This window comes from Lepidochelys kempii, chromosome 10 (genome assembly GCF_965140285.1).
Source record: "Lepidochelys kempii isolate rLepKem1 chromosome 10, rLepKem1.hap1, whole genome shotgun sequence".
Classification (NCBI taxonomy): Eukaryota; Metazoa; Chordata; order Testudines; family Cheloniidae; genus Lepidochelys; species Lepidochelys kempii.
This window is the reverse complement of record NC_136389.1, coordinates 591,469-617,048: the sequence shown is the minus strand read 5'-3', so window position 1 is coordinate 617,048 and position 25,580 is coordinate 591,469. Positions and strand designations below refer to the sequence as shown.

The 25,580-nt window shown below is 51.3% G+C and overlaps 1 protein-coding gene and 1 long non-coding RNA gene across 2 annotated transcripts in view; one reads left to right on the top strand and one right to left on the bottom strand.

The window, feature by feature from the left end:
• Positions 1-1,564: 1,564 nt before the first annotated feature.
• Positions 1,565-24,476, bottom strand: LOC140918032 (uncharacterized). The gene is made up of 3 exons (XR_012161055.1): positions 24,311-24,476; positions 5,216-5,300; positions 1,565-1,960 (listed from the first exon to the last, which is right to left on the bottom strand). It is a non-coding gene; the product is annotated as an uncharacterized LOC140918032 (long non-coding RNA).
• The window catches only part of IL21R (interleukin 21 receptor), a 32,628-nt gene continuing 31,455 nt past the window's right edge, over positions 24,408-25,580 (top strand). Inside the window, exon 1 of the mRNA XM_073361584.1 lies at positions 24,408-24,567. Coding sequence (XP_073217685.1) covers positions 24,558-24,567 — 10 coding nt within the window. The 5' untranslated portion in view covers positions 24,408-24,557. The remainder of the gene's footprint in view (positions 24,568-25,580) is intronic.

The following is a 25,580-nucleotide window of genomic DNA, read 5'->3' as shown; positions in this document are numbered from 1 at the left end:
CCTGCAGAGCCCTCTAGAGTAGATGATAATGCTCAGCATTGGTATAGCACTTGGCAGACAGTAACTGACTGATGTTTACAGTCACTCCTCTCCTTGTGAGGTCAGGCAAGACTGTTGGCTGCATTTTACACCTGGGGAAACTGAAGCACAGAGTAATAACATTACTTGCCCTGCGCCACAGAGTGAGTGCATGGCGGAGCCGCATTTTGCTACTGCTGGTACATTGTATTGGGACGTGATTCTGGTTTTACACCTGTCTCTTTACGTGAAGTATGGCATTTCCCAGGGACTTTCTTTGCCTCTATGTAGCTCATGTTCCCAAGCTTAGTGTCACTCCCCCTGGGCTGGGTGGTGATGGCAAAGAACTGTGAATAAATACTATTAAGAGCACAACACAAAGACAGGAACGCTGCTAGGCAGAACAGCAAGGCCAAACTCACTCTCAGTAACAGGAGCTCCTGGGGTTTTCTGATGCTGCCGTGCCAGTGGGGCTGATTTCTCTGCTTGCTGCACTTCCTTACTCAGTCACAAGTAGAGGACAGGGAAACCCTAACGCCACCTCCTTAGCAGAGTGACCTGTGAGATAAGATGCCTGCACCTCCCTAGCAGAGAGGGGCGTGACTGTGCTGTTCACAGATCTGTACTTTGTCCATCACACCCTGTTATCGCTGCACGTAGCATGCAGTGCTGCGGACTTGGCGGGGTGGGAAGCTAGTAAACAGTTTTTCTAAATTCTGTGTGAACAGCAGCCAGTTTGGGATGAGATTCAGGCTGGATTCTGTCTGGGTGTGTCTGAAGCCGTAATCTGATCCTTCACGCTATTTTGCATATATTTATATTTAAATTCAGTTGCATCCAGGCTGTAACTTCACTGAGTGGAATTCTATTAGGGATTAAATTGGACAAGTCAACAAGAAGAGTCACTAGAGCAACACTCTGAAAGCATGAGCAGTTCAGCAGCATTACCTTTAGTCGAGTGACCAAGTCTGGCATCAAACCAAGACAGAACAGCTCCCTTCACCAACATGGCATTGGAAACTCCCCCTTTAGCCTATCTTTGGGGCTGCTCAAGCCAACCACTAGCATTCTCCTGGGTTAAAAGCAAGGCCTCAGTGCACAGGGCTCCCTATCTGGCCTCCACACACAAACCACCCATTTAGCACCCAGTGTGGATGCTTAAATCCCGTTACAAGTACATAAAATCAGTGTCTCTGTATTTGATTTGTTACTGAATTGAGCTACAGTGATTTCAACAACTTTCAAATCAGTTTCAGAGTATCCATGCCAGGGGGTTACAGATTACACTGCACTGATTTAGTTAAATGGGTGCCATTTCTGTGGGTAGACAGAGCCGAAGGAATAGCTGTGTGACGCTAAAGAAAAGAGGTGGCTTTGCAGGACAACACACAAGATGTCGTGAAAAGGGAACAGGAAAAGAGACCAGCCCAGCATCACGCCCGCCTTTGCAGATGAGTCACTTCCCTAAAGCCAGTCAAGTTCAAGGTTAGAGCAAGATTACAGGATACAGGCCATAGAAGTCGAACAGAATAGGACACTGATTGTGTATAGCAGCAGGCAGACTAGTGGTGCTTAGACTACCAGGCACAGTGTGCACCATTTAACACCCTCTGGCTGAGAAGGGCGAGTGGGAACTTGGGACTCACATTCTTGCTGTAAACTGCCTGGCACAGTTTGCACTCATTGGTTTGGCTGTTTACCTTCTCTGGAGATCAGGCCGCTCCCTGCCTCCCCCGTGTGTTGTCCTGCATTGTAGTGACCAGGGATTCTCTCTCTGTGCTTCTGTGCCCCAGGGTAAGGGAGTGTCCCAACTGCTCCTGTTAATGGCTTGGAGAGAATATCCAGCTGGTTGAAGGAGCTCTGAGGAGGATATGTAGAGGTGGGGTTTGGTTCCAGGTGCTGGGCCTGAATCAAATGGCATTACTGACCTGCAGGGAGAGGCCTGTATTTGAAAAGACAAAGAACAAAGTTGAGTGTCGCTGCCAGAGGGGTTTCAGCAAGCCTACCCTCGTTAACACTAACCCTGCAACCCCCTGACCCTCTACCCTTGTGAACAAGCACAGGGCGCCTGCCCTTCTGAGCCCCACTGGAGCGTTCCTCCACATTCTGCTTTACACATTTACAGTGTGTTTCATTCCTGGTTTGAGAGGACATTACGGAGCAGGTGCTTGTGCCTAGTTTTGTTTCTCAGACCCATGTGTCCTTTGGACCCAGCGCTAGTTCCAAAGCCATTATTCCTTGCTCACACACTCTCTGACTTTTCCTTCAGCTCCTTCCTCTCCAAATACCCCCATTCCAATTTCTCATTCTTATGTTTCAGTGAAACAGGAACATGCAAAGCTGGTTCTGGAAAAAAAAGGCGAGTTTCCCCGGCTAGGCGCTGCCTCTCCCCACTGCTGGGAGGCCGTGGTTCTCACAAACTGCTTTGCCTTGGCAAAGGTAATACCCAGGCCTTTTATTTCCATTTGATGACACTGTCTCTTCAAAGCAGTGCCGGCTCTGCTCAGTAAACAATGTTGCTTCATTAGAAATTCACACCTGTGCTGAACATCTGCCAGCAGAAGCCTCCTTAGTCACAGCTCATTCTCTTTGTTCCTGGACTTTGTCTGTAGAAAAACCCTTCCAGCCTGGGCTCTGCAGAACATACAGCTACCAGGCGTCAGAGACAATTCTGAAGTGTATGTTTGGAAGGCATGGGGATTGCACAAGGGACAGGTGTTTCCAGCCGCTTCCAGGGAACGATACTCCTGCAATACACACACGCGAGCGTACATGCTCTGAGGGACCCTTCCCCCACCTCTGCAGATTGTTCCGTTCAAATGCTGCATCATATGACCATTTACTGCCCCGAATTCTGTCTTTTATCTCGCTCTGCAGCGTCCCTAGCCAGACGTCAGTTCCTCCCCTTGTCACACGCAGCGCAGAAGCCATGGCTCACTGCTCTGTGGTGGCAGGGAGGGAAGTGGGGTTGTGCGTGAACTTGCTGACACCAAGCATGTGGCTTGAGAACAGTCAAGCAGTCCGGATGTCAGCGGCAGGGTCTTTACTTCTCAAAGCAGATGTTGCAGAAACAAAGGAAAGAGACTCGGCAGATATGGGGAGGGACACGCCTCCATGCACTCACTGTCTCTCTTCTATCCTCAGGCTCACTTGGACCCTCACACAGTATCCCTGTACCAGAGTTTCTCGCTAAGGTGTATATACATGAGTTAGAAAAGCTGGAAAGTGTGCTCATCCATAGTCATGTTAATTCACTAGATGTTGACAGCTTGTACTCTGTCAGGTCTGCTGAGGTAGGGACTCTGAGCTCATAGTCTGTTTGCCTATGTCTTTGGTTCTGCACTTCTGTGGGTATCAGTGCTCTGCTTCTCCGGGTGACAGGGGAGGCTCTGGTCTCCACACCTGGCCTTATCTGCTCTTGCTGTGTTGGAGATTCTCTCATCCAAAAACTACATGTCAGATGAGGTCTCTAATCTGCGAGAGAGGAGAGGACAGGAGCTGATTTTCATAGCCATCAGTTGCCTGCATTTTGTGCTCTCTCCCTCCACATCAAGAGTTCACCGTTACCTTCCACACACTGAGAGCAATAACCAGCCAGCCCCTGAGCCCAGGCACCCTTACTCAGGCCAAACTCACTGACGCCAGCCGGAGCTTAGCCTGAGGGATGCTGTGTAAAGGCATCAGGATATGGCTGTACACACGAAGCACACCTGCCTCTCCAGGGGCTGGCCAAGCAGGTGCTTTAACAGAGACCCCATTTCTCCGCAGTCTCTGAGTAGCTTCTCTTTACAGATTGTGAAAGGGGCAGGAGCCAGGCTGAGCGGAAGAGCCTTGGAGAAAAGAAACAGCTGTGGTTCCTGACTGTGGCGCTGACAGTGGGGCTCGTTAAGGAGAAGCCACAAGTTGTACAGTAGGTGAACTAGCTCCTCTCAGCTGTCCTCTCCCCCTGCTGCAAGGGGGAGCGTGGCCTGTGAGCCCCCCGCTGTACAGCTGTCAGTGGGCAATGGGCCTGCTGGCCAGTCTTTTAGCTGAGAAAGGAGATTGTAATTGCACTGCATGGTGCTGCCACACTGTCTTTAAAGGGGCGCCATGGTGGCCCTATTGCAGCCCCATCTTCATGTCCCTATGTGTGACAGGCCCTGTGCTGAGCCTCACTGCACAGATCCTGCCAGGCCTTTGCAAGGCAGGGTTCGCTGCCTGAGAGCACATGCACATTCCCCCACTCCTTCCTGTGCTCCCATGCACATGTGCGCAGCCTCTAGGAGAGCACGCGGGGTTTGTTCCCCAGGCTGGAAGGTGACGGAGCCAGTGACTAACGTGCAGCTGGGACTTTCCCACATGCTGCCATTTCCCCAGCTCTGAGGCATGGGGAATTTACTGTGGGCTGGGGGCGATGAGTGGAGGCAGCCTCTCACCACTTCAAGCATGGCTGGTTTTGTTTGTAATAAGCCACCCACCTGGCAGCGGGGGTTACAACACGCTGTAAGGAAAGCACAAAGGTGCCCGTTGTGGGGAGAATTTCCATACTTGGCTCAATATTGTAACTAAGTCCTGGCCATCTGGCACGTGCTGGATTTCGCCAGGGCCGTGCAGCAATTCACCATGACAGCAGGGCGAGCCTCCGCTGCTCCTGCCACAGCACCACAAGAAGCCGAAGCCCTGGCCCTGGCCCTGGCCCGCTCCGATTCGTCCCAGCAGAGGGCACTAGGAGACTGCGTCTCTTGCAGGCTCACTCTGCTGCACAAGCCTTTCAGGTGCCAGGGAGCCCTGGGGGTGCACGGGGGTCTCGGTGCAGGCCACAGCCCTACAATAACGTCAAGGGACCCATGCTGGAATGGGGCAAAATGTAGGGAACACACCCCATGTTCTCTGCAGCACAGAGGGAAGGGGCCACGCTAGGGCGACAGCTTCAGTGAGCGAAGGGCTTGTTTCCCCTGGGAGGGCAGGAGTTTGGGCTCCTAGTTCGACTTTGTGATCCCCACTAACCCAGTCTGTGGCCTGATCCCGCGAGATGCTGAGGACTCGTCGTGAACGCGTCTTCCCGACTCCTGCTCACTCCAGAGATGGCAGCAGCAGGCACCCCGCCTGCCACACTTCAGCCCCTGCAGTTACCTGCATCACTAAATACTGTGTCTTAGCTCTTCTCCCTGAGGCTTGGAGGCCCTAGATCTTGTACCTTGTACCTGGACATGCTCACCTGCAAAGGGGTCGTGCTGGCCTCTTCCTTAGCTGTATCACACCTCACGCATGTACGTCACTTTCCATTTCTGTATGCTTGGATCCTGTGCGGAGGGGAAGGGGTGTGAAAGCTGTGCTGTATGCAGCCAGAAAAGAGCCCATCCAGACCTCTTCCTTATTCCACTGAGGCCCTTGTTCACCGTCCATGTCAATGCTGCATATGGATCCCCAGCCCCTGATTTCATAGAATCATAGAATATCAGGGTTGGAAGGGACCTCAGGAGGTCATCTAGACCAACCCCCTGCTCAAAGCAGGACCAATCCCCAATTAAATCATCCCAGCCAGGGCTTTGTCAAGCCTGACCTTAAAAAACTTCTAAGGAAGGAGATTCTACCACCTCCCTAGGTAACGCATTCCAGTGTTTCACCACCCTCCTAGTGAAAAAGTTTTTCCTAACATCCAACCTAAACCTCCCCCACTGCAACTTGAGACCATTACTCCTTGTCCTGTCCTCTTCTACCACTGAGAATAGTCTAGAACCATCCTCTCTGAAACCACCTCTCAAGTAGTTGAAATCAGCTATCAAATCCCCCCTCATTCTTCTCTTCTGCAGACTAAACAATCCCAGTTCCCTCAGCCTCTCCTCATAAGTCATGTGTTCCAGACCCCTAATCATTTTTGTTGCCCTTCGCTGGACTCTCTCCAATTTATCCACATCCTTCTTGTAGTGCGGGGCCCAAAACTGGACACAGTACTCCAGATGAGGCCTCACCAGTGCCGAATAGAGGGGGACGATCACGTCCCTCGATCTGCTCGCTATGCCCCTACTTATACATCCCAAAATGCTATTGGCCTTCTTGGCAACAAGGGCACACTGTTGACTCATATCCAGCTTCTCGTCCACTGTAACCCCTAGGTCCTTTTCCGCAGAACTGCTGCCTAGCCATTCAGTCCCTAGTCTGTAGCTGTGCATTGGGTTCTTCCATCCTAAGTGCAGGACCCTGCACTTATCCTTATTGAATCTCATCAGATTTCTTTTGGCCCAATCCTCCAATTTGTCTAGGTCCCTCTGTATCCTATCCCTGCCCTCCAGCATATCTACCACTCCTCCCAGTTTAGTATCATCCACAAATTTGCTGAGAGTGCAATCCACACCATCCTCCAGATCATTTATGAAGATATTGAACAAAACCGGCCCCAGGACCGACCCCTGGGGCACTCCACTTGACACCGGCTACCAACTAGACATGGAGCCATTGATCACTACCCGTTGAGCCCAACAATCTAGTCAACTTTCTACCCACCTTATAGTGCATTCATCCAGCCCATACTTCTTTAACTTGCTGACAAGAATATTGTGGGAGACCGTGTCAAAAGCTTTGCTAAAGTCAAGAAACAATACATCCACTGCTTTCCCTTCATCCACAGAACCAGTAATCTCATCATAGAAGGCGATTAGATTAGTCAGGCATGACCTTCCCTTGGTGAATCCATGCTGACTGTTCCTGATCACTTTCCTCTCCTCTAAGTTCTTCAGAATTGATTCCTTGAGGACCTGCTCCATGATTTTTCCAGGGACTGAGGTGAGGCTGACTGGTCTGGAGTTCCCCGGATCCTCCTCCTTCCCTTTTTTAAAGATGGGCACCACATTAGCCTTTTTCCAGTCATCCGGGACTTCCCCCGTTCGCCACGAGTTTTCAAAGATAATGGCCAATGGCTCTGCAATCACAGCCGCCAATTCCTTTAGCACTCTCGGATGCAACTCGTCCGGCCCCATGGACTTGTGCACGTCCAGCTTTTCTAAATTTCTGTGTGGTCAGGAGACTGACCGTACCCACTGCTGGTACTGTGGGGTAAGGCCTACTTCCCCTCATGCTGGGTGGCAACTGGCGCCGTTCTACACCGTACAATGACATGAATTGTTTAGACTATTCCATCAGTTTGATAGTTTTGTACCTTTCAGGTTTTTGCCCATTCTGACTTCCTGTCCACTGAGGCAGCTGCAGCAGGACTGAAGTGACTGGATTTTACTACTCAGTGCAATACACTTTCCCTAGCGCAACAGTTCCATGTCTAAACTGTTCTTCATCTTTACTCAAAGAAACCTGCTCATCTCCAACCAGCTCCAGCGACAGCCTAACAAATAATCACCTTTAGAAATCAATACTGTCTGGCAAGGTTTGAAAGCTGCAGCTGACACAGCAAATGGCCATGTAGCCAGCCTACCCTGCAGGAGCCTGCCTCTGAACCCAGGTTGCAGGTTGCTGCAGGGTTGGCTTAGCATAGACAATTCTTCAAGTGACTGCACACACCCATTCCACTGGAAGTCTGTCCACTGGTGCGCTCCTGTCCACCATTGTCAGAGTTTGCCCCTTAGTGGTACTCATCGGGGCAGCAGCTGAGCCCACCCCTCCCCCCAGCCCCGCCACTGCCTCGCGCACTCCGCACAGGCATAAAGGGCAGAGCTGCCCCCGGCTTCCCTCAGTTCCTTCCTTCTGCCCGTTAGAGGTCCCGTTCTACAGTGTAAGTCCTTCTTTCTCCAGGAGCTATTGTAGCTAGTACCCAGTGTTGTTACAGGTGAGGCTGTGTAGTTTATTTAGCTTAGCTTAGCTTAGTTTTAAAAAGAAAGTTGTTTGTTTGTCACAAGCTCCCGTCTGGGTAGCCGTGTCACTGCCAGAGTTCGGCCCCATTCTCCGGACTTCAAGCCCTGTCACTCTTTCGGCAAACCTATGCCGGTTAGTGACCTGCACCTCAACTGTCTTATGTGCATGGAGGAGGCTCATGTGAAGGACACATGCAGTATCTGTAAAGTGTTTAAGCCCTGATCCAGAAAGGACAGGGCACGCAGACTTAAGTACCTGCTATTGGAATTGGCTCTCGGCCCTCCATTGGAGCCATCCGGCTCAGTCTGGGTGCCAAGTGCCTCTGCATCATTCAGCCGTGCTCCTCTGGCCCTGGCAGTACCGAGAGGCCGACCCGTTTCACCGCTGCCAAAGAAGAGGTACCGCAAGTCATTTAAGGACTCCGTACTGGGCATATCAACATCGGAGGTGAAGATATTAAGCTCTACCAAGGACTCAGGGGTGCACCCAGAAAGGAGGCATCCCCAGAGCACACCTCAAAACCAGGGAGTTTGTTGACTCCAGATCCTACTTCAGGCCTGTTGAAACCAGCTCCCAAAGGGCCAGTTCTATCACTGTCACCTCAGGTCAGATGTCACAGGAGCAGAACGTTGCACCTTCTGCTCCTGAAGCGTCTGCAGCTGTGAGTGTGTTGCTGAATCTCTTGGTACCACCTTCCCCGGGAATTCAAGATTCTCACCTGGCATCAGCACCGAAAGTAACAACGACCACAGCTTCACCTCTGCACCGTGTGGGACCCTTGGGTTCTGCTGTTAATGTACCAATTAAACCACTACCATCCAGGGGAAAGCCACAGAAGGTCTTGCCACTATCCCTTTCTCTGGCATCGGAGCCACCTCTCTGGTACTGACTGGGATGGCTCCTCCATGGTCTGAAGAAGCAGACTCTTCTCCTCTGCAGTCCAAAGTGGGTTTCTAGGGGTCTCAGCCTGAAGACACTTGGCAACCTGTGAACGGTGCCTGCCCATCTTGGTTTCAGCTTCAATTCCAGAATGGAGCATACCACAGGGACCCAGGGTCCATACTCAATTGGAGACCAGGGCCATTTCAGTGGCCCTTTTGGAACCCATGAGAGTTCCCCTTCAGTCAAGAGCATCCCCACATCCTACTCCCTCTGCTGGTCATCAAGAACATCGATGCCATGAGCAGTCCACCCTTGGTACAGAGCTCAGCACTGTGCAGGATCAGGACCCGTCTCACAAGCTACACACAGAGGAATTGGAACAGGATCAGCCCTGAGAACCGTTGGCATCCTCTTACTCAAACTTTGCTGCTGTGTCAGAAAATGATTCTATTTTGGGACTTCTGCACTGCCAATTCTATACCTCTGAAAGTGGCTTACCTTCCAGGGATCCAGAATACTCTGACAGACTGCCTAAGCAGACTGTTTATCAATCACCATGATTGATCCCTTCAGCTGGACATACAAGGTCCATTTTCTAGCTCCGGGAAACTCCCCAAGTGGATGTATTTGCAAGAAAACACAACAGAAAGAGTCACCAGTTTTGCTCCCAAGCAGGCCAAAGCCTGGCTTCATTAATGGATGTTTTTCAACTGACATCGTCAGATGGTCTTCTGTATGCTTTTCCTCCTATCCATCCCTGCCCAGAGTTCTGTGCAAAATAAAGCAGGACAAGGCTTAACATATACTGAGCGCCTAGCTGACTCCTCAGCACTAGTTCTCAGAGTTGTTAGTCTTGTCAGTCAGCCCCCTCTATCGCTCCCACTGCACACAGACTTGATTTCACAGAATCGTGGTCACCTCCTCCAGCCCAATCTGTAGATCTTTCATCTGATGGCCTGGAGGCTTCATGGCTGATGTCTGCAGAGGGTCCAGCTCTAGGGAAGTCCAGGAAGTGCTGCTGAATAGTAGAAAACCATCAACTAGAAGTACTTAGCTGGCTAAAATGGAAGAGGTTCTCCATCTGATCCAGACTGAAAGGAATTTCCCTGGTCCTCGCATCTATTCAGCACATGTTGGACTATCTTCTGTCCCTAAAGCATCAAGGGTTAGCAATTACTTCAGTCAGAGCACACCTAATGGCTATCTTGGCCTTCTACCTGACTACTGATAACTGCTTGCTTTTTTTCCCAACCCAATATCCATGAGATTTCTGAAGGGCCTGGATAGACTTAGAATCACAGAATATCAGGATTGGAAGGGACCTCAGGAGGTCATCTAGTCCAACCCCCTGCTCAAAGCAGGACCAATCCCCAATTTTTGTCCAAATCCCTAAACAGCCCCCTCAAGGATTGAACTCACAACCCTGGGTTTAGCAGGCCAATGCTCAAACCACTGAGCTATCCCTCCCCTAAGGCAGGACCAATCCCCAATTTTGGCCCCAGATCCCTAAATGGCCCCCTCAAGGACTGAACTCACAACCCTGGGTTTAGCAGGCCAATGCTCAAACCACTGAGCTATCCCTCCCCCCTCTTTTTTCCACAGGTGTAGGATTCTGGCTCCCCATGGAACTTGAATCTAGTCTAGTCTTAGCAAAACTAATGCCCCACCCTCGCACCCCCACACACACTTTAAGCCTCTAGTGACCTTCTCCCTATTGTACCTTTCTATGAAGGGGGGCATTTCTGGTGGCTATTACAACGGCCAGGAGAGTGAGGAAATTGAGGACAGTGGTATCTGAGCCACTATATACAGTTTTCTTCACAGATAAAGTTTATCTTCATCCTCACCCAAGATTCCTTGCTAAGGTGGTTTCCAGTTTTCATATTAACCAAGCAATCTCCTTACCAACCTTCTTTCCAAAGCCTCCTGGTCATAAGGGTGAGGAGATACTTCACGCTTAGATATTAAAAGAGCCATTAGCTTTTTAGCTGGATTGGAGAAAGCCTTTTAAGGCTTTGACATAACTGTTCATCACATTTGCAGACAGAATGAAAGGCTGTCCAGTATCCACTCAAAGGATCTAAACTTACATTTTCAGTTGTATTCAGCAATGCTACCAGTTGGCTAATGTAACACCTCCAGACTGAGTGCTGGTTCTTCAACTAGGTCCTAAACAGCTTTTGGCCTTTCTAGCTCACATCCTCATATTTGACATTTACAAAGCGGAAGCCTGGTCTTCATATCATTTGGTTGCCTCTGACTATGCAATCCTCCAACAACCTAGAGATGATGCCAAATTTTAACCAGTCAGTCTTCAATCCCTGTTCAATTAGACTCCAAGCCAACCTCCAGTTTGGATGTCACCTACACTGAACTGGAGATGTGCAATCACTCCAAGAAGAACAACAGTTACTAATCTTTCTATAACTGTTGTTCTTCGAGAAGAGTTGCACATGTCCATTCCATGATTCGCTCTCCTTCCCCACTCTATCAGTGTTTATCTGGCAGGAAGGAACTGAGGGAGATCGGGGCAGCTCCCCCCTTTTATGCCTACGTGCAGTGCACAAAGCAGTGGGATGCCTTTGCCCCACGCTGATAGGTACCGCTACAGGAAAAACTCACCAACAACTGTGCACACATCTCAAAGAATAATAGTTACGGAAAGGTTAGTAACTGGTTTTTGGTGGTAAGAAGCAATTCCAGGAGACATAGATAGCAGTGATAATGGGCAGCAAATCCAATATCTGCTTGCAACATGATACCGGCAAAGTGGGCATCCACAGTGCTGTTATCCTAGACCTAGACGTAGGAGCAGGCTAGGTCCCATCGGTGCCAGAACAAGCAGGTCTGTGCTGATCTGCATGAGTTTAGAGCTGTGCAGGGGCAGCAGAAAGCAGCTTGTTGTTGCCACCTCCATGGGCTGAGGCAAGTACACCTGGGAATGTTCTGTGGGTTGCCGTCCTCACTTAGCATCTGAGGGGCAGTGTGAGGATGAGGGCGGGGTGAAGGCTGTGTGGGCACCAATCTAGAAATCACAAACACAAGTCGGCCTGCCTGGGTTAAGTGACACCAAGAACAGGGGCCAGTCTGAAATCAGTCACTGGGGGGGGCACTCTGGGGGAGCTGGAGGCACCAAGAGGACAACAAGGTTGAAGCAAATGAAGGAAAAAATCAGTTGAACAGCAGGGGAAAGTTTCTGATGTTGAGTCTGTAAGGCTGTGATATAGCCCCCCTGGGGAAGGGGTGGGAGCCCCGTTTCTGGGGGCAAAGCTCTAGCAGACATGCTGAAGACCAGTCCTGCTCTGTGAGACTGGGCTAGGTGGGATCCAAGAGCTTTCTTCCATCCTCTGATTCAGAGTGAGTGGGCTACACAGTGCCTGGTTGTGGGCAGTGATGAGCTGCCAAAATCTGAAGAACAGGTTCCTTCACTCACTCTAGGTCTTCGGTGGCACTGAGGGACCCGCCGCTGAAGTGCAGCCGAAGACCCAGAGCGCCACCGGGTGAGTGAAAAGGGATTCTCAAGGGGAGCCTCCCCAGCCAGGCGCTCAGGCGGGCCAGATAGAACGGTCCTGCGGGCCAGATGTGGCCCACAGGCTGGAGTTTGCCCAACCCTTTAACAACTGGTTCTAAACCGGCTTGTAAATGTAACAACCAGTTCGCGTGAACCGGTGCGAACCATGTCCAGATCCCCACTGGTTGTGGGGAAGCCTGAATTAGCCTGCATCAAAGGAGGGCGAGGTTTATCTGCTCTGAAGGAGTGGACATGGCCGGGATCAGGCAGCAGCATGGGTCACGTTTCACTGCCACAGGCTTCACCCACAGCAAGATCACAATGGGGCAGCAGCCGCATGTGTCAGACAGGGCAATAGGGATAACCCTGAGCCAGGCCGGGGGTTTCTGTTCCATATGGCCCTGGGGACACAATCGCTCAGTCATTCCTGTTTCTGTTCACTAGTTTGTGACATGGTGCTTTCCGAAGAGAAAATGAAAGTGTCTCCATGTGACCCCTCAGAAGCTGCTAGAGCGAGGCACTCACTGCTGTGCTAAGGTGCCACAAGTCCTCCTTTTCTTTTTGCTCTGCTAAGGTAAGTCCTCTTCCCTCTCGTGTGAGATGAAGTGTAACCCCTTCCCCTGCCCCCAAGATCCTGTGGTTTCAGTCAGGGTGAATTCAGGCCTAATGCACATTCAGAAAAGAAATGCATTACCCAGGGGCTGGACCCGAACTCGCAGTGTCAAGTTGGGCGCTAGGCAGAATGAGAAGGGTGGGAGGGTAGGCTGCTTGGGTTACTGGGGGGCTGGGTGGGGACACCTGCTTTACCAGTTTGAAGTTTCACTTTTAAAATGGTTTTGGATGAAGAAATGCAGGTTTGGTGCAGGGAAGGGAACAGGGCCTTGGTGATGGACACATCATGTCGGGTGGGCTCGGTGCTGTGCAGGGAACCGCCCTGTACTGTGGTCACCAAACAGGCTGCCTCGTCCATCTCTCGCTCTGGGACTGGGAGGGTTACTTTGAATGAAGCCCATGGTGCCAGGCTTGGTACCTGCAGTCCCTGCCCCAGTCCAAGCCTGGTTTTCAGGGATAAATCCAGGTTTCACTGTTTTCTCCGGCAGTTTTCCCAGCTGGCTGGAATCCTGCAGGAGCTGTTCTCCATGAGCCATGCTGGCTGCACCTCCTCTTACCATTTGGTCTATATTAACTAGTCTCCCTGCCTGGCTTTGTTGTTTTCTTGCATCTGCTTTGCTGACTAACACCTCCACATTCTGCAAGGCTCATTCATATTTTACCTTATTTCCTGGGCTTTCAAGTGGCTTCTTCTCTTGCTGTTTCCATCCGGTGGAAGAATGCTACTCAGCTCTCAGCTGTTCTGCTGTCACTTTACCTCATTATTTTTGGTAATATGCAGATTATCTTCCTCATAAATGTAAAAAGAAAAGGAGGACTTGTGGCACCTTAGAGACTAACAAATTTATTTGAGCATGAGCTTTTGTGAGCTAAGCAGATTCATCCGATGAAGTGAGCTGTAGCTCACGAAAGCTTACGCTCAAATAAATTGGTTAGTCTCTAAGGTGCCACAAGTCCTCCTTTTCTTTTTGCGGATACAGACTAACACGGCTGCTCCTCTGAAACCTCTCATAAATGTAGAGATGGTTTGACTCTAGGGAGGCAGTGCTAGGCATGTAACATTTAGAAACATGGTGGTTGCTTAGCAGATGGTTTTATTTCCATTGTAACAGGCAGAAAATATGGAGAGCTATTGTTTTTCCATATCATGAGCTTAATAATTAGAAGCATTAATAGCAAAACACTGTAGAGCAGGAAATTGTCAAAGCCGTGATTGCACTACTTATTGTATATATTTGTGCTAGTTTTCTAATTACACACAAACAAATGCCTGTCTCCCAGTTAAGAGGCCTCTGCCAAGACTCATAGAGCCAGCAACTCTACTAATACACGTCCAGCAATCACAGAATCATAGAATATCAGGATTGGAAGGGACCTCAGGAGGTCATCTAGTCCAACCCCCTGCTCAGAGCAGGACCAATCCCCAACTAAATCATCCCAGCCAGGGCTTTGTCAAGCCTGACCTTAAAAACTTCTAAGGAAGGAGATTCTACCACCTCCCTAGGTAACGCATTCCAGTGCTTCACCACCCTCCTAGTGAAAAAGTTTTTCCTAATATCCAACCTAAACCTCCCCCACTGCAACTTGAGACCATTACTCCTTGTCCTGTCCTCTTCTACCACTGAGAATAGTCTAGATCCATACCCTTTGGAACCCCCTTTCAGGTAGTTGAAAGCAGCTATCAAAACCCCCCTCATGCTTCTCTTCCGCAGACTAAACAATCCCAGTTCCCTCAGCCTCTCCTCATAAGTCATGTGTTCCTGTCCCCCAACCATTTCTGTTGCCCTCTGCTGGATGTTTTCCAATTTTTCCACATCCTTCTTCTAGTGTGGGGCCCAAAACTGGACACAGTACTCCAGATGAGGCCTCACCAATGTAAAATAGAGGGGAGCGATCACATCCCTCGATCTGCTGGCAATGCCCTTACTTATACATCCCAAAATGCCATTGGCCTTCTTGGCAACAAGGGCACACTGTTGACTCATAGCCAGCTTCTCATCCACTGTAACCCCTAGGTCCTTTTCTGCAGAACTGCTGCCGAGCCATTCAGTCTCTAGTCTGTAGCGGTGCATGAGATTCTTCCGTCTTAAGTGCAGGACTCTGCACTTGTCCTTGTTGAACCTCATCAGATTTCTTTTGGCCCAATCCTCCAATTTGTCTAGGGCCCTTTGTACCCTATCCCTACCCTCCAGCGTATCTACCTCTCCTCCCAGTTTAGTGTCATCTGCAAACTTGCTGAGGGTGCAAATCCACACCATCCTCCAGATCATTAATGAAGATATTGAACATAACCGGCCCGAAGACCGACCCTTGGGGCACTCCACATGATACCGGCTGCCAACTAGACATGGAGCCATTGATCACAACCCGTTGAGCCCGACAATCTAGCCAACTTTCTATCCACTGTATAGTCCATTCATCCAGCCCATACTTCTTTAACTTGCTGGCAAGAATACTGTGGGAGACGGTGTCAAAAGCTTTGCCAAAGTCAAGGAACAACACGTCCACTGCTTTCCCCTCATCCACAGAGCCAGTTATCTCATCATAGAAGGCAATTAGATTAGCCAGGCATGACTTGCCCTTGGTGAATCCATGCTGACTGTTCCTGATCAATTCTGAAGCACTTAAAGGAGAGGAAAGTGATTCCTTGAGGACCTGCTCCATGATTTTTCCAGGGCTTGAAGTGAGGCTGACTGGCCTGCAGCTCCCAGGATCCTCCTTCTTCCCTTTTTTAAAGATGGGCACTACATGAGCCTTTTTCCAGTCGTCCAGGACTTCCCCCGATCGCCATGAGTTTTCAAAGATAATGGCCAATGGCTCTGCAATCACATCCACCAACTCTTTTAGGACTCTCGCATGCAGCGCATCCGGCCCCATGGACTTGTGCTCGTCCAGCTTTTCTAAAAAGTCCCAAACCACTTCTTTCTCCACAGAGGGCTGGTCACCTCCTCCCCATGCTGTGCTGCCCAGTGCAGTAGTCGGGGATCTGACCTTGTTCGTGAAGACAGAGGCAAAAAAAGTATTGAATACATTAGCTTTTTCCACACCCACTGTCACTAGGTTGCCTCCCTCATTCAGTAAGGGGCCCACACTTTCTTTGACTTTCTTCTTGTTGCTAACATACCTGAAGAAACCAATCTGGTTACTCTTAACATCTCTTGCTAGCTGCAACTCCAGGTGTGATTTGGCCTTCCTGATTTCACTCCTGCATGCCCGAGCAAAATTTTTATACTCTTCCGTGCTCCTTTGTCCAATCTTCCACTTCTTGTAAGCTTCTTTTTTGTGTTTAAGATCAGCAAGGATTTCAAAGTGAAGCCAAGCTGGTCGCCTACCATATTTACTATTCTTTCTACACATCGGGATGGTTTGTCCCTGTAACCTCAATAAGGATTCTTTGAAATACAGCCTGCTCTCCTGGACTCCTTTCCCTGTCATGTTATTCTCCCAGGGGATCCTGCCTATCAGTTCCCTGAGGCAGTCAAAGTCTGCTTTTCTGAAGTCCAGGGTCCGTATTCTGCTGCTCTCCTTTCTTCCCTGTGTCAGGATCCTGAACTTGACCAGCTCATGGTCACTGCCTCCCAGGTTCCCATCCACTTTTGCTTCCCCTACTAATTCTTCCTGGTTTGTGAGCAGCAGGTCAAGAAGAGCTCTGCCCTTAGTTGGTTCCTCCAGCACTTGCACCAGGAAATTGTCCCCTTCACTTTCCAAAAACTTCCTGGATTGTCTGTGCACCGATGTATTGCTCTCCCAGCAGATATCAGGGTGATTGAAGTCTCCCATGAAAACCAGGGCCCACGATCTAGTAACTTCCGTGAGTTGCCGGAAGAAAGCCTCGTCCACCTCATCTCCCTGGTCCGGTGGTCTATAGCAGACTCCTACCATGACATCACCCTTGTTGCTCACACTTCTAAACTTAATCCAGAGACTCTCAGGTTTTTCTGAAGTTTCATACTGGAGCTCTGAGCAGTCATACTGCTCCCTTACATACAGTGCAACTCTCCCCACCTTTTCTGCCCTGCCTGTCCTTCCTGAACCGTTTATATCCATCCATGACAGTACTCCAGTCATGTGAGTTACCCCACCAAGTCTCTATTATTCCAATCACATCAAAATTCCTTGACTTTGCCAGGACTTCCAGTTCTCCCTGCTTGTTTCCCAGGCTTCGTGCATTTGTCGAGGCACTTGAGAGAACTCGCTGTTTGTCCTGCTTTCTCAGTGTGAGAAATCCCCCGAACCTCCCCTTTCCCATGGAAACAGACCCTGCAGCACGGAGGTTACAGCCCAGGGTAGTTTGAGGCAGAGGAATGTTTTCTTGTCTTGCGTCTGAGCTGCCACAAACCGATATCAGGGAAATGGCCTGACATCCCAACCCGTTGCCCTGGGAGGGTTAGGTCTATATTTCTGAGCCCTGTGCACCTTTCCCTCTGCTGCCTGTGTTATTGACTATGGAAACTCTGATGCCTTTGGGGCAGAAGAGTCGGCGACACCCACAACTGCAGTGAAGAGTCTCTCTAGACTGCTGTGTGCTGTGGCGACAGTCACAGAGTAGAGCTGGAACTTTGGGCGTCACTGGACTTGCCTTGTCCAAGGCAGGCGGTATCTCTGCTGACTGTTTCGCACAGCACAGGCTGTGACAGAAATAGGGGCTCTCAGAGAAGCTGTATATTTGTCCCTGTGCCCAGCCCCTCATGGGCTTGGAGAGTGCAATGCTTTGTGTGGAATGCTACAGATAGAAACTCTGCAGCACGAGCGCGCCCCAGGCTGATCCCTGTGTTAAGATGCAATGATCCTGGCACTAACGGTCCACGTGGCACTCACTGGCAGCCTCAGGGCCCAGCTGCCTTTGTCCCCACTTCAGCATTCACAAGAGCTACTCCCAGATACGCAGCAGAGACACAACCAATGAGCCTCACCATGCCACAGAGATGCACAATACACACCAAGGGCATTTGCCACCCTTTGCCCTGGGCCTGATCCCGAAAGCTCTTTTTTCCCTGCTCTGCCCTGTCAGCAGGAAAACCCCACCATGTGAGCATTCAACAATTGCTAAAAAACAAAATACACACAACTGTTCAGCCAGCCCCTCCTCACCCTGCCCCGCCCCAGCCACCAGCCACAACCCACCACTATCCGAACCCACTAACCAATGCCGCCCCCTCCCTGCCCTGCCCCAGCTACCAGCAACAGCCCACCACGATCCCAACCCACTAACTAACCCTGCCCCCACCCTGCCTTGCCCCAGCCATCAGCCACAACCCACCACGATCCCAACCCACTAACCAACCCCGCCCCCACCCTGCCCCACCCTGCCCCAGCCACCAGCCACAACCCACCACTATCCAAACCCACTAACCAACCCTGCCCCCACCCTGCCCTGCCCCGCCCCAGCCACAACCCACCACGATCCCAACCCACTAACCAACCCCACCCCTGCCCTGCCCTGCCCTGCCCTGCCCCAGCCACAACCCACCACGATCCCAACCCATTAACCAACCCCGTCCCCACCCTGCCCCAGCCACCAGCAACAGCCCACCACTATCCCAACCCACTAACCAACCCCGCCCCCACCCTGCCCCAGCCACAACCCACCACGATCCCAACCCATGAACGAGCCCCGCCCCCACCCTGCCCTGCCCCGCCCCAGCCACAACCCACCACGATCCCAACCCACTAACCAACCCCACCCCTGCCCTGCCCTGCCCTGCCCTGCCCCAGCCACAACCCACCACGATCCCAACCCATTAACCAACCCCGTCCCCACCCTGCCCCAGCCACCAGCAACAGCCCACCACTATCCCAACCCACTAACCAACCCCGCCCCCACCCTGCCCCAGCCACAACCCACCACGATCCCAACCCATGAACGAGCCCCGCCCCCACCCTGCCCTGCCCCGCCCCAGCCACAACCCACCACGATCCCAACCCACTAACCAACCCCACCCCTGCCCTGCCCTGCCCTGCCCTGCCCCAGCCACAACCCACCACGATCCCAACCCATTAACCAACCCCGTCCCCACCCTGCCCCAGCCACCAGCAACAGCCCACCACTATCCCAACCCACTAACCAACCCCGCCCCCACCCTGCCCCAGCCACAACCCACCACGATCCCAACCCATGAACGAGCCCCGCCCCCACCCTGCCCTGCCCCGCCCCAGCCACAACCCACCACGATCCCAACCCACTAACCAACCCCACCCCTGCCCTGCCCTGCCCTGCCCTGCCCCAGCCACAACCCACCACGATCCCAACCCATTAACCAACCCCGTCCCCACCCTGCCCCAGCCACCAGCAACAGCCCACCACTATCCCAACCCACTAACCAACCCCGCCCCCACCCTGCCCCAGCCACAACCCACCACGATCCCAACCCATGAACGAGCCCCGCCCCCACCCTGCCCTGCCCCGCCCCAGCCACAACCCACCACGATCCCAACCCACTAACCAACCCCACCCCTGCCCTGCCCTGCCCTGCCCTGCCCCAGCCACAACCCACCACGATCCCAACCCATTAACCAACCCCGTCCCCACCCTGCCCCAGCCACCAGCAACAGCCCACCACTATCCCAACCCACTAACCAACCCCGCCCCCACCCTGCCCCAGCCACAACCCACCACGATCCCAACCCACTAACCAACCCCACCCCTGCCCTGCCCTGCCCTGCCCTGCCCCAGCCACAACCCACCACGATCCCAACCCATTAACCAACCCCGTCCCCACCCTGCCCCAGCCACCAGTAACAGCCCACCACTATCCCAACCCACTAACCAACCCCGCCCCCACCCTGCCCCAGCCACAACCCACCACGATCCCAACCCATGAACGAGCCCCGCCCCCACCCTGCCCTGCCCCGCCCCAGCCACAACCCACCACGATCCCAACCCACTAACCAACCCCACCCCTGCCCTGCCCTGCCCTGCCCTGCCCCAGCCACAACCCACCACGATCCCAACCCATTAACCAACCCCGTCCCCACCCTGCCCCAGCCACCAGTAACAGCCCACCACTATCCCAACCCACTAACCAACCCCGCCCCCACCCTGCCCCAGCCACAACCCACCACGATCCCAACCCACTAACCAACCCTGCCCCCACCCTGCCCCAGCCACAACCCACCACGATCCCAACCCATGAACGAGCCCCGCCCCCACCCTGCCCTGCCCCGCCCCAGCCACCAGCAACAACCCACCACTATCCGAACCCACTAACCAACCCCGCCCCCACCCTGCCCTACCCCAGCCACCAGCAACAGCCCACCACTATCCGAACCCGCTAACCAACCCCGCCCCCACCCTGCCCTGCCCTAGCCACAACCCACCACTATCTGAACCCACAAACCAACCCCGCCCCCACCCTGCCGTGCCCCAGCCACAACCCACCACGATCCCAACCCGCTAACTCTTCACCCATCCCAGTACCTACCACCCCATTCTTCTCACATGCCAATCACTATCCCAGCCCTGCCCATACCCCATCCCCATAAGTACCCCCATCTTTCTCTACCCCATTCCTGTAACTACATCCCTGCCCCACCCAACAAGTACCATGTGGCTACAGGGCAAGCCGGTGGAGGGAGGGCGATCAGCGGCTAAAGGGAAGAAATCAGTTCACACGCTTACAGTGGGAGTGATGGGGACCATCAAAGCTGGTCAAAAATTGTCTGCCAGTGGCTTCAAGTCAGCAAATTTTGCTTAAAACGTTTAGCAAGATCATAGGGCTGCATTACAAGTAATGGAAAAAGGGGGTTGATTAGATAGGGGGCACATGCTCTGCTGTCCTTGCACTGCTGGGACCTGCCAGTCCCCTGCCCCCCAGAACTGAATCACAGTGCTCAAGATTCATAGAGTTTAAGGCAAGAAGGGACCATTAGCTCACCTAGTCTGACCTCCTGCATATCACAAGCCATTAAATGTCACCCAGTTCCCTTGTACTGAGCCCAGTAACTTGTGCTTGGCTCAAGCATCTCTTCCAGAAAGGCTTCCAGTCTGGATCTGAAACCCTCAGGAGATGGAGAATGCACCACTTCCCTTGGTAGCTTGTTTCGGTGGTTAATCACCCTTGCTTGCAAATCATCACGCCTAATTTCTCTTTTCAATTTGTGTAACTTCAACTTCCAGCAATTGGGGGGTTTTATTCCTTTTTCTGCTAGATTAAAGCGTCCTTAGTGCTCGGTATTTTCTCCCCATGAAGGTATTTATAGGGTGTAAGCAAGTCAATCTTCGGTCATCTTTCTGATATGCTAAACAGCTCTCACTGTCAGGCATTTTCCCCATGCCTTGAATCATTTTGTGACTCTTTTCTGCATGCTCTCCAGCTTTTCACCATCCCTTTCAAAATGTGGACAGCAGAACTGTACACAGTATTAGCCTCATCATACCGAGATAAAATCACCTCCCTACTCATACCCATACTCTGGTTATACATCCAGGGAGAACATTAGTCCTTTGTGCCACAGTATCACGCTGGGAGCTCATTTTGAGTTGTTTGTCCATTGTGACCTCGAAATCCAGAGGTGAAAGTAAGCTGGTACCGTACGGTACGGCGTATTGGTAAGAAAGTGGCTGCTGGCACACAGCCAACCATACCGGCAGGGCCACTGATGCGGGGGTGCAAAAGGGGCAGCTGCCCCAGGGCCTGGAGATTTAAAAGGGCCCGGGACTCCCAACAGCGGCTGGAGCCCCTGGCCCTTTAAATTGCAGCCCCAGAGCCCCAGGGCTCCTGGCCGCCACTATCCCAGGGCTCCAGGATAGTGCCCCTACCACACCAGCGGCTGGAGCCCTGGGCCCTTTCAATCACCACTCGAGCCCTGGGCCACATAGGCTGGGCACCGCTGACGGGCTGGCTGGGGGAGTCTGGCCCCAGCCCTGCCCTCTCCGCCCAAAGCCCCGCCTCTGCCGGGGCCCCAGAGGAGCCTCCCCACCTTGCCTAGACCCTGGCCACCCTGCATACCAGTAAGTCCGTTAAGTTACTATCACCCCTGCCTAAATCATTTTAGAGTCCCTGCTTCCCAGCATACAGGCCCCCGTTCTGTAAGTACAGTCTGCATTCCTTGTCCCCAGCTGTGTAACTTTGCATCTGGCTGTATTAAAACACAAATTTTGTCAGCGGTGATTTTATATTTACTTCCAGATCATTGATGAAAATGCTGAAAGCATTAGGCCTAGAGCTGATTCCTGCATTACACCACTAGAAACACCCCCATTAGATGATGATTCTCCATTGACAACTACTTTTGGCAATCTGTCAGATAGCCAGTTCTTAAATCATGTAACATGTGCTATATTGTTTCCCTAAAACCCAATGGACTGGCATTAATTATTTATATATCCTTTAATTCTTTATCAATTGAACCTCATATTAGCTTTTCCATTCATTTATCCAGGATTGACATCAGGCCACCTGGCCTATAATCATCCAGCTCATCTCACTTCCCTTTTTGAATTTTGGCATAGCTTTAGCATTCTTCCAGTCTTTTGGAATTTCCTTGGGAACCTAAGATTTATTAAAAATTAACAGCACAAGTCAGAGATCTCAGCCAGCTGCTTCTTTCCAAACACAGAACAGAAATATTATTGACCACGTCTGCATCATTATTAACAATTTCACCATCTCCATCTAGTCATGGGTTGATACCATTGCTACTGATCCCAGTATATTTTAACAACTTCTTCTTATCCTTAGCCCCACAAGCCAGGGATTTTTTCTGATGTCTTTAGCTTCCCTTATCAATTTTTGAGCACCCACCAGGCACCACAAGGGACCTCTTCTCCACTCCTCCCCTGTTCTCCTCAGCCCCGCCCTTTCTGTGTCTCCAAACCCTTCCCTTTTCTTTCCATTTAGCTAACCCCCTCCTAACTAAATGCATCCCCTACCCCCAAAATTTGGCACTAACTTGATGTTTGCCACACGCACTGTTCCCTCTGCCAGTGTGTTACAGCCCTGCCACTTCCTTGGGTCTGTCAGTTCTTCAGGGCAGGGCCTGCCTGCTACTTGGTGTTGTGCAGCACGTGGTACAACGAGCCCACGCCATGCCGGGGCTCCTAGGTGCTGCACTAACAGAACGGGACTCATGTACAGCTGCCGGGCTGTCCAGGCCTCTGCACTTCTGCCCAGGCTCTGGGCGCCAGCGCAAGGGGCAGGGAGTGCCCCAGCGAGTCCCACGCTCAGGCCTGGAGTGGGACCCAAGGGCAGAGCAGTGGGCTTGGCAGCCATCTCCCACCACGGCTTCACACAGACAACCCTTACAGTCACCCAAAGCACCTGTCCCCGGTGAGCTGAGCTGATAGAGGATCTGAGTTGATGGGCAGTGAGGGGGCTGAACTGATGGGGGACTGGGTGGGGGTATAATTCATTGCTGGGCAGGGGACAGGCAGATGTGGGGTGAGAGCTCCTGCTGCGAGGCCAGAATCCCCTGGCCCATTGAATATGAGAGAGTGGGCAGTGCTGATTGTCACCGTACACAGGGGTGGGCAGGGGGAATGCAACAACCACTGGTCAGACCAAAAAACTCACTAGAGGCTTTACAAATCTCATGATCTGGGGGGGTCTCACTCATGATTTTTGATATGCTTGATATTGACAATACTGCAGGGGAGCCTGTCCCTGGGATCCCCCAGCTCCCAACACCCGCCATGCTCCTGACTGTATCCCACCACCCCAATACACACACCCAGGATCCAAGACACCTCGCAACACCCTCTGGCTGCCCCAGCTCTCCTCACACCTTCCTGTCCTCAAACAACCTCCCTCCTTCACAGCCTGCCTTAACTCTCTTCAATACCCTGATCCCTCTGGCTTTTCCAGGCCCGCTCAAGCTGTCCTTGGCTCTGCTCACCCTCTCCCGCAAGGCTGCTTCTGCGGGTGTGAGGAATAGGCTCCTATCTCCCCATGTCTGCCCCTCAGCTCAGGGCACCCTGCGGGGGAATGGCCCATCTGTCGTCATGCTCCTCTGCACAAAGAAGCTCTGCCCAGGCCTTGGAATCTTCAGCCTGCCTCACTGGCTACTGCCAAGCCACGGACAGGCAGAGTCAAGGCACGGCATCTCCCTGTGTGGCCAGGCTCCAGCGTGCATTCTCTGCCCTGCCTGCACGAACCCATTGCCCTTCATTCTCAGGCATTTCACCTCCTGCTGCTGAGTCTGTCAGGGATTTCCTGCTGTTCTGCTGTCAGCAGCCCAGCAGGTGCAGCCAGAGCCACTGAGCAGAGCTGCACTTGGCTGCAGATGGGCCCCTGCCTCTGACATGCCAGCATAGTGGTTAGCCGTGCATGACTGTGGAATTAATTACAATTAACACTTCAAGTCTAAGGGCCCAGGGCTGATGCTTCTGCACTGCAGGTCTCTGAATCCACCATCCCCACAAAATCCCTTTAAATGACCTTTTAAAGTGTGGGTTTGCACCACTTCTCCCACCATTTTCTCACATGTGAGCGTTAGAGAGCAGAGAAATACAGCCCGGAGCACTGCGTGGGTGTCGGAGGCATGAATTCATTGCGTTAATGTACTCACCACATCCTTCATTCTGCACAGTAATACTGATACAGAGCTGACGTCAGCCACCGTATATCACTGTACATTCCAATACATTACTGCTCTGTATTGCTCAGGAGCAGATTTTTAGTTTTCACTCATTCGGTGCTGATGAACTCCACCTGCTTGTCATAGCCTTTGCTTTCAGTGTCTGCAATGACAGTAACATGTTAACCAGGCAAGTGCCCTATGGATTTTTGGGAGGCTGAAATGGACATCTGAAAGGATGAGGCAAGGTAATATCAGGGATTCTACCAATCCCCATAGAGGTTTGTTGCCAGCTTGAAGCAGTTTGTTAATGCCTCTATTGATAAGTTTGAATACATTTAAAATCTTTCCTATAGACGATACTGTACTTGCCCCTCTGGTGACATCCACATTGACTTTCATTGCACAGAATAAGGATTATTTTGCTTCCGTTCTGATTTACCTGTTGCTTTAACCCTATGGTCAGATGTTTTTAGATTATTGCTGTGTACAGTAGCTGTCAAGCTCAATGCTCAGGGAAGAGCACTTACTGTGCATTTCACTGAATTAGTTTTAACCTCTGTAGACCTTCTGGTCTCTTTCCTTTGTTTTGCTGTACTAAGAAATTATTTTCTGTGTTTGGAAATTTTATATTTTATCTTTATTTCATGTTAGTTTTTATAACTGAGTTCTTAGACTTTTTGGAGAATGTTTATATAAATATATACATATACAATTCATGTAACCATTTACAAACACAGAGTTAGACTAGGTAGACCCAGGCCCTCAGGCTGCTCCATATCTCCAGATGCTTAGCACTATGTGTCTTTGAATATGCCATGTTGGTACAGGCTCCATCTCTCACACTGTAGTTTATTACAATTTTTAGCACTGCTTTCACACTTATATATAAATTACTAAGTCAATACCAGACATCTTTATTTAGTACAGTGCTTTTCATACAACCTGTCTCTTAAAGTGCTGTACAGAGGTTAAAAGAATTGTGCTTAGCAATTCTATAGCGCTTGACATATGAGCATTCATGAATTGAGAACTGTGTCCAGTTCTGGTGCCCACAATTCAAGACGGATGTTGATAAACTGAAGAAGGTTCAGAGAAGAGCCATGAGAATGATTAAAAGATTAGAAAACAGGCCTTTAAGTGATAGACTCAAAGAGGTCAATCTATTTAACTTAACAAATATTTGATAATGGGCTCTTCAATCTAGCAGAGAAAGGTCTAACATGATCCAATATCTGGACAAATTCAGACTGGAAATAAG